This window comes from Bombus vosnesenskii, unplaced genomic scaffold, assembly GCF_011952255.1.
Source record: "Bombus vosnesenskii isolate JDL3184/JDL3185 unplaced genomic scaffold, Bvos_JDL3184-5_v1.1 scf7180000014449, whole genome shotgun sequence".
NCBI lineage: Eukaryota > Metazoa > Arthropoda > Insecta > Hymenoptera > Apidae > Bombus > Bombus vosnesenskii.
Genome location: NW_022883457.1, coordinates 1 through 18,833, shown reverse-complemented (window position 1 = coordinate 18,833; position 18,833 = coordinate 1). Strand labels below are relative to the sequence as shown.

General features: G+C 40.9%; 2 protein-coding genes, 1 long non-coding RNA gene and 1 pseudogene across 3 annotated transcripts; 2 read left to right on the top strand and 2 right to left on the bottom strand.

Annotated features, from left to right (window-relative positions):
• Window positions 1-6,988: 6,988 nt before the first annotated feature.
• Window positions 6,989-8,574, bottom strand: LOC117239887. The gene is made up of 2 exons (XR_004494564.1): window positions 7,946-8,574; window positions 6,989-7,192 (listed from the first exon to the last, which is right to left on the bottom strand). It is a non-coding gene; the product is annotated as an uncharacterized LOC117239887 (long non-coding RNA).
• Window positions 8,575-9,850: 1,276 nt separating this feature from the next.
• LOC117239891 lies at window positions 9,851-11,376 on the top strand (annotated as a pseudogene).
• A 1,372-nt stretch (window positions 11,377-12,748) lies between these two features.
• LOC117239890 (survival motor neuron protein-like) lies at window positions 12,749-14,805 on the bottom strand. The gene is made up of 7 exons (XM_033505722.1): window positions 14,749-14,805; window positions 14,377-14,559; window positions 14,156-14,251; window positions 13,839-13,854; window positions 13,152-13,449; window positions 12,952-13,031; window positions 12,749-12,883 (listed from the first exon to the last, which is right to left on the bottom strand). The coding sequence occupies exons 1-7, from the start codon at window positions 14,791-14,793 to the stop codon at window positions 12,825-12,827; spliced, it is 777 nt and encodes a 258-aa protein (XP_033361613.1). The 5' UTR covers window positions 14,794-14,805; the 3' UTR covers window positions 12,749-12,824.
• An 892-nt stretch (window positions 14,806-15,697) lies between these two features.
• On the top strand, window positions 15,698-17,471 carry LOC117239889 (adrenodoxin-like protein 2, mitochondrial). The gene is made up of 4 exons (XM_033505721.1): window positions 15,698-16,078; window positions 16,494-16,606; window positions 16,771-16,903; window positions 17,271-17,471. Exons 1-4 carry the CDS (start codon window positions 15,930-15,932, stop codon window positions 17,359-17,361), a joined length of 486 nt encoding a protein of 161 aa, XP_033361612.1. The 5' UTR covers window positions 15,698-15,929; the 3' UTR covers window positions 17,362-17,471.
• The last annotated feature ends 1,362 nt before the right edge of the window (window positions 17,472-18,833 follow it).

The window sequence follows — 18,833 nt, the reverse complement described above, 5'->3', positions numbered from 1 at the left end:
ACGTGGTTAAAGAATGTGGTCGCCGCTGGACGGCGGTTTGACAGCAGAGCGATCTCGCCAATTCAAAGCTTGACATTACAAACTACCCAGAATCATTAGGCTCGTTATCGAGCATCTAGCTTTCAGAAGGTGCTTTATCATATGATATGACTGCACGATATTTTTATAGCAAGAAGAATGGCCAACCTCTAACAAAACAAATTTTTACTAAGTGCTGCATGTGAGCTGCAGGCCGGCCTACTAGGGAAATTTGACGAATGAATAAACTAAAATATATACGAATATATTCGTTATATCATAAAATGCCCGCATTATGTTCTCTAACACCATAGAGGAAACTAAATTTATATATTAAAAAATTGGAATACCTGTTATAAGAGAGTTAATTAAATTCTAACTTATCGATGACTCCATAAAAACCTTTATTTCCTAAAAATGTATATCTTCCAAATTCTCCTTAGAAAGTATCATAGAGAAAATATGAAACCTGAAAAATACATCACGCTGATGCCTCGATCAACCCTCGTGCTTCGCAGTCCATGTGTCCGAGCGATGAATTCCCTCCAAACAAGGAAAAATCAAAGGGAGGTCTCCTTCGAAGGACGTGAGAGGGTAAGGGAAGCAACGGGAACGATGATCACGCGATATACTGGCGGCGTACGTATAGAACGGCTGTTGCGAGAGAGTTCGCAAGAAACAAGAAGAAAAAAGGAATCGTAGGCCGACGCGACTATACGCTGTCGACGGACAAACAGCGACTGAGCCCAACTGAAACGAACTCTGTCGCAGTATGAGCACAGGCTACGTTCGCGGGAAAAAGTGGTGGGGATACATGGGAGGCAGACGTAGAGAGGACGGAGCTGCGAGCGTAATCGAAATCTCCGGAAAACTGGAGAGCCTGGGCAAGGGAGGCAACCAAAGTGGAGGACTAGTGCCTGTGAGCGCAAAACGGGTGTGGATACGGGAAGTCCTGCCTGGACAAGGAGGAGTTAAACCAAACCAACAAGTGTGAGGTTAGGACGGTGGAGCAGCCATATTAGGACGCGTGACAACAGCGCCGCTACACGGGCTACTCGAGGAACTACCCAGACGCAGCCATATTGGCGCGTGCGTCGAAGCGCGTTGCGCGGGCCACTTGAAAGTGACAGCGACTGGCAGAGTGGCAAGTGCTGACCGAGCGACATTTCCCGCCCAACGGGGAAACGGACGCATCCATGGCGAAAGAGAAGGAGGTAGAGGAAAACGCCAGGGGACGGAGGGAAACGGAACTGGCTGCGGAGCCGCCGCACGTTAGCACCAGGAGCATGACGAAGGCGATGCCGCCAAAGGAGGGACCCTCCCGCTTCACGCTGGACAAGGAGGGAATATGGACTGAGGAAGCAACAGAGGAGGAGGAAACCCCCGCCAGAGAAGCACCCCGAGCGAAGAGGAGGAAGGCCAACGAATCCCCCGAACTCCCCGCGGACCCGGCTGAAGAAATGAGATCAGCCACAACGGCGGACATAGGAGCCGAACTGATTCGCCGGGCCGCCGAGGTGGCCAGGGCTGCCGAGGCGCCCCGCGGCCACAAGGTCACGCAGGGGAAAACCCTGAAGGAGGCGGCGAGAACCATCACCGCGGGCGTGACAGAGTTAGTGAGGAGAACGGACCCTGTCACCGACGCACTCGCTATAACGCAAGGACGCATAGCAACACTGGAGGCGGAGGTAGAGGCACTCCGAAAAGAGCCGGCCTCGCGCCCCACCGCGGATGAGAACAGCTACAGGGCGCGTCTCGCTGCAGTCGAGCAGCAAGTAGAGGAGATGAGATCCTTGCTGCACCGACTGGAGGAACAACTGCAGGGAACAGAAAAAGGAGAAGGAAAGGAGGTCGCCCCTGTCGCGAACACGAGAGGGATGGAGCCTGGAGCCCCAAGCGCCCCAGCGCCCAAGGGAGGCCGAATGGCGGACACCGAATGGCAGACCGTCGGAAGGAAAAGAAGAGGAAAGAAGAAGGAGGCAGGGAGGAAGCAGCCGGCGAAGCTGATCCCCGAGACAGGGGCGGAGAGCCAGAGGAAAACTCCGGAGAGTGGATCGGCGAACACACGAAGAGGGGGAGGCAGGGGGCCCCTCCCGCGCGCACCGCGGACGTCAGCGGTAACAATCACCCTGACGGACAAATCGAGCCAATCCTACGCGGAGGTGCTGGCTGCGGCCAAGGACAGTGTCTCCCTGGCCGAGCTCGGCATCAACACGATGAGGATGCGGAAGACCATCACCGGAGGTGTCATCTTAGAGGTCCCTGAGGACCAGGGAAGGGAGAAGGCCGCAGCGCTCGCAGCACAGCTGACGCGGGCTCTGGACCCGAACGAGGTCCGCGTGGCGACCCCCTTCCGAGCCGCGGAGGCAAGGGTGTCCCTGATAGACATAGCGGCCACCAAGGCGGAAATCCAGAACACCCTGGCAAGGGAGAGCGGCTGCAAGCCGGAGGACATCCGGCTGGGAGAAATCCGCCCCGCCCGGAACGGACTTGGCGCCGTATGGATACGAGGCCCTGCCAGTGCAGTGAGGAAACTGGCCCAGGCTGGAAAGGTCGCCATAGGCTGGTCGATGGCGAAGGTCGAAGCCATCGAACGGAGACCGTTACAGTGCTACAGGTGCCTTGGGATAGGACACACGGGGAAGACCTGCACCGCCAAGGAGGACAAGGGGCACCTGTGCTTCAGATGCGGCGAACCAGGGCACCAGGCGAGAGCATGCACTACTGCGAGCCCGAAATGCCTGCTCTGCGAGGCGCTTGGAACACCGTCGGTGCACAGGATGGGGGGACCGGCCTGCGCCCCCTCGAAGAAGGGAACGAAAGGAGCCGCCCGCGGATCCACGGCTGCAAGAGGCAGCGAGAAAGGCTCCCCGCCGCAAAGCGACCCTAAGCCCGCGAACAAGGAGGTAGGCACGGAGGAAGCCACGAACAAGGAAAGGCCACCAAGGAACTGAGAATGCGCATCCTCCAGACTAACCTGGGAAGGTCAAGGCGAGCACAAGACCTGCTCCACCAAACCATCCGGGAGAGCACGGTCGCCCTGGCGGTGGTGGCGGAACCATACAGAGTTCTGGATGGCCCGGAGTAGGTCGGAGACACGGACGGAATGGTTGCCGTCACCTGGACATCAACGCCCGGGGCGTTTGCCCACGGAGCCCTGCTGGAACGGGGCAACGGGTACGCCGCGGTCGAGTGGGCAGGGATGATGGTGGTGGGGGTGTACGTGTCACCCAACAGCGGACGGGCAGCGTTCGAAGAATTCCTGGACGGAGTTGGCGACTGCGTCAGGCGACGACTCCCCCGACAAGTGCTCGTCCTGGGAGACTTTAACGCGCACTCCACGGAATGGGGGAACGCCAGGACCAACGCGCGCGGCCGCACGCTATCAAACTGGGCCGCGGGACTTGGTCTTCTGCTAGTGAACAGGGGCTCGACCAGTACCTGCGTGACGTGCAGAGTGAGCTCCATTGTTGACATAACATGGGCCTCCCCCGAGGCATTCAGGCGGATCTCAGGCTGGAGAGTGGCCGAAGGGGTCGAGACGCTGTCGGACCACCTCTACATATTCATGGAGGTGGACGCACCTGGACCTGGAATGCCGACGACAAACGACGGGCGCGGCCCGCCGAGGGGGAGGCACGCGCGCCCACCACCCAGATGGAAAATAAAGGAGAGGAACGAAGACCTACTCCGGGCGGCTGCTATAGCAACAGCTTGGAGCTGGGAGGCCTCGACAACGACGACCGAAGCAGACGTGGAAGAGGAGGCCGAGAACCTCCGCCAAGCCATGACAGCAATCTGCGACGCATCCATGCCACGAGCCACACCAGGCACGGTGCAAAGCAGAGCAGTTTACTGGTGGAACCCCGGCATCGCGGAACTGAGGACGAGATGTGGCCGGGCCCGAAGACAGTACCTAAGGGCCCGCCGCTGGCGACGACGCGACGAAGAAGAAGTCTCCTTGCGCTACCGGACGTGCCGCGCGCTACGGCGCTCGCTACAGAGGGAAATTAAAAAAGCGAAGGACCGTGCCTGGTCCGAACTGGTTGAGACAGTCGAGTCGGACTCATGGGGGAGGCCATACAGGACGGTGACACGGAAACTGCGCGCGAAGGGCCCCCTGATAACGGCGGAAATAGAACCTGCACTGCTGACGCGGATCACCGGAACGCTCTTTCCCCCACAAGAAAACAGAGCGGCGGAACGGCCACGGGAAACGACACGACCGCTGGAATGGAGGGACGACTGGGAAGTCACAGAGGAGGAGATATGGGAGGCAACCAGAAGAATGACCGCCCGCAACGTGGCACCGGGCCCGGACGGAATCCCTGGCCGGATCTGGGGGGAAGTGATGGGGGTCATGGCCCCCAGACTCCGGCACCTCTTCACAAGATGCCTGAGGGAGGGAGTCTACCCCCGGGCGTGGCGGACAGCGAGGCTGGTCCTGCTCCATAAGGAGGGCCGACCGACGACCTCGCCGTCAGCGTACCGGCCGATATGCCTACTGGACGAGGTCGGCAAACTACTCGAGAGGGTAGTCGCCGCCCGCTTGGAACGACACATAGCGGGCCAAGTGCCAGGTTTGCACGAAAGCCAGTACGGCTTCCGGAAGGGGCGCTCGACGATTGACGCGGTCAGACGCGTACGAGCGATTGCGGAGGACATGGTCTCCCGGAAAGGCGTGGCGCTGGTGATTTCCCTGGACATCGTCAACGCGTTCAACACCATGCCATGGGACAGGATAGTGACGGCCCTGGAGCACTTCGAGGTTCCCAACTACCTCGTCCGATTGATCCGGGCCTACCTCGACGACAGGTGGGTGTGTTACGCCAGTAAGGAAGGAGAGGAAAAGCGATCCGTCGAGCGTGGCGTCCCGCAGGGCTCGGTGCTGGGCCCCATGCTATGGAACGTTGCGTACGACGAGGTACTACGATGCCCACTACCCCCAGGCGCGGCCATAGTATGCTATGCGGACGACACCCTAATCCTGGTCGAGGGTCGTGGCTGGCACGAGACGCTGCGCATTGGCGGAATCGCAACGGCCTGTGCGATCCATGCCGTGAACGAACTGGGCCTGAGAGTCTCCCCTGCGAAGTCGGAGGCCACCTGGTTCTTTGACAGGAAGAGGCGAGGGACACCACCGCCCGGCCTATGCATAAACATGGCAGGTAAAACCGTCCGGGTGGGGTCACAGATGAAGTATCTGGGACTCACCATCGACAGCCAGTGGACGTTCGAGCCGCACTTCGACTCACTGATCCCGAAGGTGTCAGCGGCTGCCAATGCCCTGTGCGGCCTACTACCGAACATCGGCGGGGCCGGAGACGCGGTGCGCCGACTCTACGAGGGCGTCGTTCGGTCACGAGTGATGTACGGGGCCCCAGTATGGGCGGACGACCTGATGGCAAGCCGTCGCAGCATCCTGCTCCTGAGAAGGCTGCACAGAGTGACCGCCATCAGAATCATTAGGGGATACTGGACGGTGTCTCACGCGTCGGCGTCCACCCTAGCCGCCCCCCCCCCGTGGGAGCTGCGGGCGCTGGCGCTCAAAAAGAGATACACCCGCCGGAGAGAATGGCACCCGGGAGAAGACCCCATCGAGCAAGCGGCTCCAAACGACACAGGAACCGCCGAGGAGGACACATGGAACCTGTGGCGATCCCAACTGATCAACGGGAGAAGCGAACACCGAGGCGCGGATGCGGTCCTACCAAACTGGGAGGCATGGAGGAGCCGCCACGGCCTCCCACTCACATTCAGGATGACACAAGTACTCCCCGGACACGGCGTGTTCGGCGAGTTCCTGAAGAGAATAAGGCGAGAGACGACAGACATCTGCCACCACTGCGGAGAGGGCAGGGACACAGCGCAGCACACCCTGGAGCTCTGTCCGGCGTGGGAGCTGCCCCGCTACACCCTGCGGCACGCCATAGGAGAAACGTGGACCCCCTCAGCGATTGTGGAAGCGATGTTGAGAGGGTCACAGGAATACGAGGCCGTCCGCCTCTTCTGCGAGCGAGTTATGCTCGCGAAGGAGCGAGCGGAAAGGGAGAGAAAGAAAAACTCTCACCCCTGCAGGATAAGACGATGGAGAAGGATGGCAGTCAGACGACCCAGAGCCGCCCCGCCACCGCCCCAACGGACTACGACCAGAAGAAGTGACAGCACTAGGGGCAACGACCTCCCCCTAACGCCCACTCAATAGCCGGCTCGAACAAGAGAACGCGAGAAGGGGATGCAACTGAAGTTAATTCATAAGAGGTTCCTGGAGCACCCCTGTCACGCGCATAAGATGGTCATCGTGGAGTTTTAGTCGGTAGGAGTCCGACACTACTCTGCTGTTACGCGATTATTGCAGCAGCGGAGTGTCCATGAGGATTTCTCCACGTACAAAAAAAAAAAAAGGCTACGTTCGCGGGTCGATCGAACACGTTCTGCGCCTTTCCTCGGCACCAGCGTCAAAACCACCCTCGACGAGCGCAACGCACTGGTGCACCTGCAATATTAACCACTGGTCTTTCCTTTTTCGCGCGATATTATATCAGCACCTATGATACCATTTCAAAGACCGCAATCAAAACATTAAATACCGCATTAAAGCCATACAATAATTCGCAATATTCATTCGTAAACGTTATTGTATATGTGCTTAATTAATCGTTATTATGTTTCGAATGATTTACTACCTCATATTCCATAAGCAGATATATGGTTCATTTTCACCTCAAGTACGATATAATTTGTAACAAATATTTATAATTCACAATGTAAAATATTTATAATTCATTGGAAATATTATTCTATCACGGTATAGTGGTCAAATTTCACATAAATCACAAACATATGGTAGTCAGAAGCTATACTCACGACATGACAAATCATGATGATGTCATGAAAAATGGCGTCCGTCCATATATATTCAAACGCAACGAACAAGTTCGAACTTTTCGAGAATAAACGATTTGTTCGATAACATCTGTCGCGAGCTTCTCTTCCTTTAACGATAACAATTGACAACTAAAGCTCGAGAGGCTCGTAAGGATGAACAGCGACGAGTATCTAGAAGCTATGTACTCACCTGGGCAAGGAGACTCCAACACCAAGGACGTTGGAAGTTTCGAGAAGCGAAGATGGAAACTGAAGTAGCACGTCAGGTCAACTCTGGCAAAAACTGCTAAAGAAAGAAAAGTCCAACTAATTTGTTTCCAACAATAAAATGAAATTAATTTGTTTCACAAATTATTAACTGGATATTATTCAAAAATTATTCAAAATTCGCTTGATTGATTCACGGCCCGGGACACTTGGGTCATACCATTTTGGTAATGGACGAAAATGGCAGACGGAAGAACGACCGTTTTTTTTTCATATTTCTCTTTCCCCGGGAAACGAAAGAATGCCCGAGCACCTTGTTTCATTTCTTCTCGACATCAATTTCAATCTTTTTAAACGAAATATAATCTGAACGATGAAAAGTTCATTCAAATAATGCTCCGCGCCAGACACTCACGAAAATTAAGAAGAAACACGGAAAATTCGCGAATAAAACGGATTTCTTTGTCCCAGTGAGATAATAAATCTCGTACACGTATTGGTTTTTAAAATCAATATATCCACCAATGTGCACTCGTTTAACAAGGGTGATGGAACGTGCCAAAAATCTCTCAAGAGGGTCTTGGCAACGGAAGAGTCGAAAATGTCACAATTATGAATGAAAAATTCGAATAGTTGCTGATTTTACAGTCGAAACCGATAAAGAACTCCAGATATTCCCCCAATTAATTTACAATAAATTCGCGAAAATGATCGATTGCTGACGTCATTGTATTCTAGAAAGATTGTAAAACGATAAGAATTTATTGAAAAAACTTATATTCGATGATAACACTTCTAATAAGAGTACTAAGAGGAGCGATTCTGTACTCACCTTCCTGCCTCGAAGTACCGAACGCAATTAACCGTCCGCCCAGGATGGAACCGTTCGGAACTTTTGTAAGTCACTGCACGGCCGCTGCTTATGGTGGAAATGTAATAGATATAAGTACAGAGCGCGTGAGCGAACTAAAAGCGCGATAGAGAAGTAGAGAGAGGATGTTCCGTCCTTGTCTAATGACGCGCACTTGTACAGGAAATATGTAACAGCGGTATACGAGCAGCGTCAGTGTCCACTAGTGTGCATGCCTGATTAAACAAGGACAGGAAGTATCTATACATGGTGTTCTCTTTCTATTTCCATGTTGCATCCATCTTACTATACAGTACACACACTCAGCTATTCTATCATTATATTTGTGCGTTGCTTATGTGTGAACCAAACATTTCCATGACAACAAATCGTTTGTCTCTTGTTTGATGCTCGGTTTTCAACGGAGTTGAAAGAATTTTTTAAGAGAAACGTAATGGACGGGTTGTTTTTAAAGTAATAAACGGAAATTCTCGTATCCATTGAGAAACGATAGGCGATTTGAAAGTGTCACTATGAACGGTGATTTATCGATGCAAGGTAGTATGAATAAGATATTTTATAATCTGCGAAAAAAGGTAAGGAATATTCTAGATTTTAGATTTTAGAATTTCAACGTCACAGACGAGTATGTTTTGTTATTTCATTTGTAATATTGCTGCAGTTCTCTTAATAGCTGTTCGTTTCATGCGATACTCGCACATAGTATCTATGACTTTTGCTTCTAACAATTTTTATAATTAGGCTGTATCAAATATTTTTAACGTTCGTGTTTCATGAAAAATCATGTGTAACTCGTTGAATTCGCAAATGTAACAAAAAATTACATGAAAAACCTTATATTATTGTAATGAAAAAATAATTATATTAGGAGGAGAGTCGTATTTCGGAACGTCATCGGAACATATTATACCTTGTATGTGATTATTTGGAACACAATGGGTGAGTATATTATAATTAAAATATATTCCTAGTTCCAATTCTTTTGAATAGTGTCAGTGACCAATCGAAATAGAAATCAGTGGACATCATGGAAAGAGAAGGCGAAACCAAATTTGAAAATTCGACATCGGTAATTCAGTAGTTAAGAATAACTCAATCGATAATGTAGATTAACTAGTTATAAACAAATATATGAAGTATAAATTCAAATTATTCTTATCCATCTAAAAATTGGAAATTAAAAAGCAGAAGACAAGAAATTATCTTCGAGGATCTATATAGTAAATACATTCTTTTGCCTGTCTTACCTAGAGATAAAACAGTTGTTTGATGGTTATCTTATAGTGTTCAGTCATTGCGAAAAATATTTTTAATCAGTTAAAAACTATAATTAATTAAAAACTACATTTTTTTAGGTATATAGACGTTAGCGATGTATTATTCCGGGAAGCTCGTCTATCTCTCGAACATCGGGTTTGCGACAACATCGATTTGGAAATTATCGTTGCAGAGTATGAAAATTATTACAAGATGAAATTTCAAAAATATCCCATATTGTGTAAGAAAATAACTGGAAGGGAAATGACGAGGGAAGTGACAAATGCAAGCAAAACGTAAGAATTTATATTATTTAACGATATTAAACGGTATTCAACGTATTCAACGTATCGTATTCAACGTATCGTATTACAATATGATCCAGTGTTTGTAGAAGTATTGAGACAAAAGCCAAATCTGTTAGTAAACAAGCGAGAAGTGAGCCTGTGAAAGAGACGAATCTACAGCAGAAGATAACTGATGACAATACGAATCATATTAATCTCGCAATGACAGTGACGTCAATATTCCCCAATGAGAGTGATGGACGTTCATCAGAAGAGCTATTTAACGTCCCAATGGAACAATCCATGCAATCGAAGATATTGAAATGCATTGAAAAGCTTTATTCAGATAATCCGGAATTACGAGGCTGAGGACATCTCATGCGTAAGTTATTTTCGATTAATATACGTATCGTAAAGCTTTTAAACGATAAAATTCCCGTCGATAAACCGTCCAACGTATATCGACGATGAGGTGATTTCAGTAACGCTTCAAATATCAAATTACGTAACACTTACTTAATATAGAGAAGACGCCATTTTATCTTTGTATCGTCACAGGAGATCATAGTAAACAAATTAAATGTACATTGGGATGACGTTATAGGCCTAGAGGAATGTAAAACCGCTGTTAAGGAGGCCGTTGTGTATCCCCTTAAGTATCCTATCTTTTTTGATGGCCCGTTTTCCCCCTGGAAAGGTATTTTGCTGTACGGCCCACCTGGTACAGGTAAGATACTCGCATTCTTTTCATTTCTGTACGTGTTTACAAGAAATATACAAAACAGGGAAAACGAAGTTAGCGAAGGCAGTCGCGACAGAATGCCATTGCACCTTTTTTAACATAACTGCCAGCTCATTGGTCAGCAAATGGAGAGGCGATTCCGAGAAGTATATACGTGTAAGTTGCTTTGTCTATGTAAGTTTCTTTGTTCCTTTGTCTATGAAGGAGAGATTCTAGGTATAAAAAGATTTGATTTTATTTTTCGTCATTTATATATAAATAGAATAGTTGTTTGGAAAACGAAATGATATCATATTCGTGATGAGGCAATGAATTTAAGGAATTTCGAATATAATATTTAATGAATAATACATTTGTTAAACTGAACAGGTTTTATTTGAACTTGCCTATAGTCATTCGCCTACAATTATTTTTATCGCGAGATTGACTGGATCGCCACAAATAAAGGAGACTGTATATTGTCTGAACCTGCAAAGAGATTCAGATCAGAACTTCTTTCTAGATTGGATGGATTAGTGTCTAATGAGAATTCTAATGTAGTTCTTCTGGCTACAACTAATTCCCCTTGGTACGTATATCACGTTATTTCAATGTTTTCTAAGTAGAAAATATCGTAATATTTCTCCAAATTCCAAATATGTTATTGTGTTGTTTGAAGTATTCCTTCATTATTATTAGTATAATAGAACGATAATATTTATTGTAAATATGTTATTAGGGGCATTGATGCAGCTTTACTCAGGCGTCTCGAAAAGCAAATATACGTATCATTACCCAATGAAGTTGCTCGACTTGGTATATTCAAATTATACCTTAGCAACCACTTATTAGAAAATACAGATATTGTAAACCACATAGTAAAATGTACTGAAAGATATTCTTGTGCAGATATAAAATTGCTTTGTAAGCAAGCGTGGCTACTAGAAATAAGCCCGATATGGAGGAGACTTGAAAAGAAAGAAACACCTGTTACCACTTTGAAATATGAATTAAAAAGTTATGAAATATTAGCAAAATTGTTAAAAAAAATGTCACCTACAGTTATGCAAATAGATAAATATGATACGTGGAACAAATAAATACGCAATCGTAAGGACAGATATTGAAAAATATAAATAAATGGATTATCGTTCGAGAAATCATTCGCATGTGTGTGCATGTGTGTGCGCGCATGTGTGTGCGCGCATGTGTGTCATGTGTGTCATGTGTGTGCGCGTGTGTGCGCGCACGCGCTATAGGCTAAGTTTAAAATGTTCGGTTGTATTATATCCTTGTATTATATATGTCGGAGATGAAAGGAAAACCGGAGCCTTCCCTTTGCAATTTTGAGGAAGCCTTCTAATGCTTTAGCCTAGATTTTATCATAACTGTAATTAAGCAATTGTCATTTGTAATTGTTTGATATTTGTGAAAGCGAAAGTGGGTTCGAGGTGACAACTGGTCGCCGAACGTAGCCACGGTCACGGGATAAACGTTTTGCCTGACGAAGGTGTGGATCGGTTGTATTGTTCTCCCTAGAAATCACATAGAATTGTACTTTAGAGATGTCGATATAATGGGACACACGTTGTATTAGGAATCAATCTCCAGACAGAAACTGCCTAGCAACGACGTTTGAATCTTTCTCGATATTTCCAAAGAGTATACAACAAACTTTTGACAGAAATTGCCTAGCAACAACGATTGGAACCTTCTCGATGTTTCCAGCGAGCATATAACAAACAAATGCAGTCGTATAGCGAAAAAGATTTTCATCAGATATTCATTCGTGTGATCGCCAATTTACCGAGTGTCTCAGCAATTGTAGTTTGTGTTTAAAATTATTCTACACATAGTAAAGAGTTATCCCGTTGACCGTGGATTCGTTTGAACCCCGGAACATTGTTAATAGCGTTAATTAAATTCATTATTCGTGAAACCTATCAATCGTTAATCTCATTATACGTTAAATTCATTATTCGTAAGACATATTATTCGTTCCTCTTATTGTTCGTTAAACTTATTAATCTTTAATCTAATTATTAGTTAAACTTATCATTTGTTAATCTTATTATTTATTAAACTCATTATTCATAATATTTCGTAAAATCTTTTTTATTCGCGTAAACATATTCTGTTTCGTAAAACAATGGCTAATTATTCGTTCCTCTTATTGTTCGTTAAACTTATTAATCTTTAATCTAATTATTAGTTAAACTTATCGTTTGTTAATCTTATTATTTATTAAACTCATTATTCATAATATTTTGTAAAATCTTGTTTATTCGCGTAAATATATTCTCTGTTTCGTAAAACAATGGCTAATTCAAACGAAGGATCATTACGCGCCTTAAATCCTAATGATAACCCGACATATATATGTGAGTGTATTTTATCAAAAATATGTTTTTTATGTTTTCTTATCTTAGTAATTATTTTTAAAAAAGTCTTAAAGTCTTATATGAAAATAAAGCTGTTCTTTATTTCAAATAATTGAAGTAAATAAATACAATGAGTTTTATATTTTATTATATCTTATATTATTGTTATATTGTTATTGAAAAAATTGATATAATCAACAGTTCTTCCTGTTCTCTTGATTGTTTCTTGCTTGTTTCAAACCATGATAATAACCTACAAAAGAAATAACATAGTCCATTGAAAATTTAATATACAATAAAATACTTATATGAAATAATTACCTGTGTAATATACCATGTAACCACTAATATACCATGACATCAACATACTTGAAAGTGCGTCTGTATCATTATCTGGTAATCTAGTACATTTTATTAAAATTTCGTATTTTTTTTCCAAATAAAATGTTAAACTTATTCCAAATTACTTATTAATATTAGAAGTATTCAGCATTCCATTAGAATTTTTAAATTGTACTTACTTGGCCATTAATTGTGGTGGTAAAGGAGGTGCAGGTGGCATTATATCAGTCATCGAATTGAAAGATGGTCCCGGTATGAAGTGATGTTTATACGCATTTGCTTCTTCAGAGTCACAATCCATTTTTTCTACATTATATTTTTTCGAATTTACATTTGTAGAAAAATTAGTCTCACAAGTCTCATCGTTCTCTTCATTGAATTTCTCTTCCAAAGCTTTCTTTTGTTGTGCTATTTGACTTTGCAAACCTTCTGATTCTAAAAGAGAACTCAACTCGACTTTCTGTGTATTACCATAGCCTAAACACAGAGTAAAAGAAATTTTTGTCATTTAATAGAATGACTGAGTGCCATTCGGTTACTGTCCTTACAGGCAATGTATTAGAATTTCCCGTGCATAAATGTATATGTATAAATGTTTGCCTTGATATATGTAGTAATAATCACTCGTCTAATGAGGAGAATTATATTCCAAGCAGCTAATAATGAACAATAAGTAACATGCATGTTTATGGTTCATGACCCTATATCCCACGGGTCTCCCCATAGACATTGACAGGTACTCCTGCCCAGTTAAGGACCTGCTGAATGACACTGTGATAGACTATGCGAAAGCCTTTACTTCATATATATATATGTATTTTTAGTACATTTCTTAATTGACATAACCATCATGCTAAAGGTATTACCTACAAATTTTACAACACACGTGCTGTTGAGGTTATTCGGTGTGTAAACAGAGAAAACACGTGGATAAATTGTAAGGTAGAAAATATATTTAAATAGAAGTGTAATAAGTAAAAATACAATTTGAGCTGGTCCAGATCCGCACGCTAGCTGTGTTACCTAATAACTGAAAAACCCCGAAGCCAACGTCGCCTGTCTACTGTTTATGGCCTGACTTCGTCGCAGTCTTTTGTCTACACGCTGTCGATGGCTTCAGTGCTTGAGAAAACTAAAAAAGACCAGATGTAGAGTTTTCTTAGAAGTGGTAACCACTTCAACACGTGCCATTGTTTTCGTAAATTTTTGATATTATAGCTTCATAAATTTCTCCATCCTCTGTGTATATTGCACGATAAGGTGCTCCTATGATCCATTTCTATAGAGAAAAGATGTGTATACAAATAAATATAAGTAAATAGCAAAATAAAATAATTTGCTTCTTAATCAATATATTTAATAATATTCTGTATCAAATTTGTAATATTCTATCAAAATCACAACCTTATGTAATTTACTTGCGTGTTTAGGCTGCTTAAGATTTTGTAGGTTTTCTTTCGGTTGAGAATTTCCAACATCCATTCCCATTCGCTTGATAACTTCTTCTTTTGCTAAATTTATTGCTTTATCATATGCTTCTATTAATGCACTATCATCCCAAACATTATCATTGGCTGTGTCTGTATCCTTTTGAGATAGCAAATTATACGTTATTAATATTGATACAAGTATTTTATTATCAAACTATTGCAAATTATCATATATGTCATTTTTCAAAAATTGACTAAAAGGTAATGGATACTGTTAATTACTATTATGCTAAGATCTTGTACTAAAATAATGATAAAACCATTACGTTTCCATTACCATACATACGTTTCCATTTCCTCGTATAAAAAGAACATTCATATCATCTGCCATTTTAAAATAACATCATTTAAATATTGAATTTGCTTCTGAAATATTAATTTGTCTCATTTCTTTAACTCTAACACATTGTAAACAATGATGACATTATACCAACTATAATACTAAAAATCTATTCCCCATTCATTCGAAAGATTATTTTTTGAAGCAAGGTTAACATTGAATGTTCCCAAACTTCAATAACTGTATTTTACTTTCTTTACAATATCTAACAATATATTAGAATACTATAAAAAAATATTGTATGCACAAGAAACTGTTTATAGCGAAATAGCAAAAGAATTAATCACATATTATAACTAAAACGAGATTGTTAAGTAGATTATATTATACTGCATATGCGTTAGTGTTTCAGCTGGTAAATATAGTTTTTATATCTGAAGATAAATAAGATTTAATTCTATAAAATTGCATAATGAATTATACATCTATCTATTACTATTCGTATTTCCCCTTAGTTGTATGTTGTCAATAGCATCAATCACGAACATATAAATAAATATAGAAGAAACCGTTCGGAAATGGAAAGGGAAAAATGAACATGGAAGACAAGAAAGTTTTCTTCAGGTTTAGCGTATGCGTGATACGCTTTGAATGTCTCAGATAAAGATAAAGATACTCTGCTCATTTCTATTTGTTCCGCAGAACGAGAAATTTGTTGTCTTTCATATTGGTTTTTACGATTCAATTTTTGGGCAGTTTTCCCTAGCGAGTGTCGGTCCCTGTTTGATATAACCAGACCGTAATTTATACAGATATGTATTATAGATATATATTTGTAAAACTGAAATCAGATGAAATAAATGTTGCCTGAGGTTTTAAACGTTTAATAAAAACAATATTTCATTTGGAAAAAAATGTAAGATATGTAAAATTACACATTGATCATTTTGCTGGTCTTGTATCATAAAACGTGTGGCCCGAAGAGCACGTGTCCGGTAGAGATACGTCACTTGTGTTAGGAATCGTTTTATAACCTATCACAGTAAGGGAACGTCCCAGTATAGCAGCCGAAGAATGCCGTGGAAGTTTTTGTACAAAGTACAATTGATCTACAATTGATATTTTCCGCAATACTTATCTGGTGTTCGGTCAGGGTGTCCCATACTCATGATATTTATGACAGTGGAATGGCGTTAGTAAATCAATTACAAAAATTTTCGAGATCAATTCTCGGTATTGCATCAAATTATTCAAAATATACAAGCAACACAACGTTGCCCTTTTTGCAGGCAACAAGAGGAATATCGACCACGCAACCACTTTCAGAAAAACAAGAGTAAGTGATACAAATTTTCTTGTGTTTTCCTTCTTTTTTTAATAGAATTTCAGTACTTACCTTCCAATATAAAATTGGTGTCAAAATAATAATGCTAATAATAATGTCTAAGAAATTTTTCTCTTTGTAGGAGTATAACATCTAGAAAAATAACATAGTATTAATAGAATAGTATTAATAAGAACAACATTGACAGTGAACAACTAAAAATATAACACTGTTATAAATATATGATATACGAATTTTATTTATGTATTATTAAGACAAGTATATCTTATTTTTAAATTATTTCTATTATCATAAGTGATACATATAATTAAGGTATAATTAAGAGAAGATTAATTGAAGAAACACAAAAAATAAAGAAAATAATTATATTGAGATAATTTTTATCTTTCATAAATATTATTTTCAGAGTAAATATAACGTTTGTTAAAGCAAGTGGAGAGAGAATCAAAGCAAAAGGGAAAGTTGGAGATACTATATTAGACATAGTAGTAAATAATGAAATTGATTTAGATGGATATGGTATGTTTTAAAGAAGCATAATTTACTTAATTTAAAATAAATAATTTTGAGGTAGAAAATATTTGAAAATTTTAATTTTTATCAAGTTTAATATTCTTATTATTTTTAACTTTTGATACTTTATTATATAAGTATGTTGTAATATTAAAATATAATTTATATAGGTGCTTGTGAAGGAACATTAACTTGTAGTACGTGCCATTTAATATTTTCGAAAGAAGTTTATGATGCACTTCCTGACAAACCAACAGATGAAGAATTAGACATGTTGGATTTAGCATATGAATTAACAGATACGTTAGTTCATAATAATCAGTATCAAATCATTCACATTATTAATTCTATTACCTTTTAATATTTTATAAAGTGAATTTTTCTATTTAAATCTATGTAAAAACAGGTTAGTATTGGGTATTTCGAAATCTGCATCTCAATGTAGAATTTCAAATCGCTATCTCTGAATACTACGAAACTGAAATTATAATAAATTTTCATAGTTTTTTATTTATGACCCTATAATCATTACAAATCTATGTTGGAATTAGCATATTTACAATGTTGATTTTCAAATGGATAAATAGAAATCTTATTGTGTATTAGTATTAATTTGTATAGCAATAAATATATTTATTGACATATTCAGTTATATAATATTTAATTTCAGGTCACGGCTAGGCTGTCAAATAGTAATGTCTAAGGAACTAGATGGAATTGAGGTAAGAGTTCCATCAACAATTAATGATGCAAGAGCATAACTGAAATTATCTATAGGTTTTTGAAAATTTGTATACAATGTTATACATCTCTTGTTAAAAAACCCTTGTTATAATTATTAAAATATTGGTATTAAAAAAATATAATAAAGAATCTTGTGTTTAAATGTGAAGCTATATATATATACATATGTTATAATATAATTGCAATTTTGATATTTGTACATTGCCATTGTAAAAAGCCTATCCAATTATGAAGAAAATATATCTCTTATTTTTAATATACAGGGTGTCAATTTTAAAACGTTCATCTAAATTATTTTCGTTACTATTAAAGATAAGAAGAAATTACTAAGGAAGACTTAAATAGTTTTAAGATGTGTACTTGGTTATGATAAAAAAGACTCTTGTGGAATAAATTTTGCAACTTCTGAAAGATTAGATAAAAACTTAGAACCTAAAAAATAATTTGAAATTAATTTCGTTTAGATATACTGTTTGATTTCTTAGCTATGGGCAAGTTTAAAAGATCATCAAACTCATGGTCAACAAAACAACAGAAATGTACATGCAATGCTTTTTCGTTTCACAACAAGTTATCTGACACTATCATCATTTTCGTGGCACATGCAACATTATCGATTCAGTATAGTAATGTTTTGGATTAAAACAAATGTCTCGACATTGGAGCAAAATATTTCAACCTTTAAGGACTAAAATTAAAACTTATGAGTTTGTTTATAATTTTAATAGATTTTATTAATATTGTGTTTACTGGTTTATTAATTACAAGAAAGTTTGTAAAAGACTGAAGTTTTACGTAAAAAGTACAAATATTCTTTCAACAAAATTAGTCAAATCACATCATTATTTATACATATTGTATATAAATAAAATATGCGGATATATTACTTTACCCTAGAATTAAAATTCAATAATATTGAAGAATCTTATTTATTCAGATTTTGTACATTATCGCTTCTAACCTCGGATAATAGAACAACAAATTAAATATTTTTAAACAAAAAAACTTTGTTCCTTTGTTTGATTTCCCTTGCTCGCGTTTCTTAACTACTTAGATATAAAATACTTACGTTTTCGAAAATTCATACTTCACAAGCTACTAAACGCTTTATCTGTTCAGGATAATTTATTGTTTTCTTAACTAGGTACATACCAAATACATCTATTAAGTTGGTATTTCTCATAATTACCAGTACATAAAGCTAAAACACTTTTGTACTATGCTTGTTATACATGGATCTAACAAATAATTTAACTTGTGTATTGTCGTTTGTATATTTTGTTACGTGTAAAATATTCTATTTCTACACTACTTACAAGTTCGATAAAGTGTACATTACACATCGTGAAATTTACATAGTTTCACTTGGTTACCCTGCCCAATTCGAATATAATTCAGAACGTATGTGCTATATTTATATATTCTGCATTTGTTTTGTATATTATGTACACTGATCTGATCTTTGTAAACGCGAGTTTTGCGATATTAA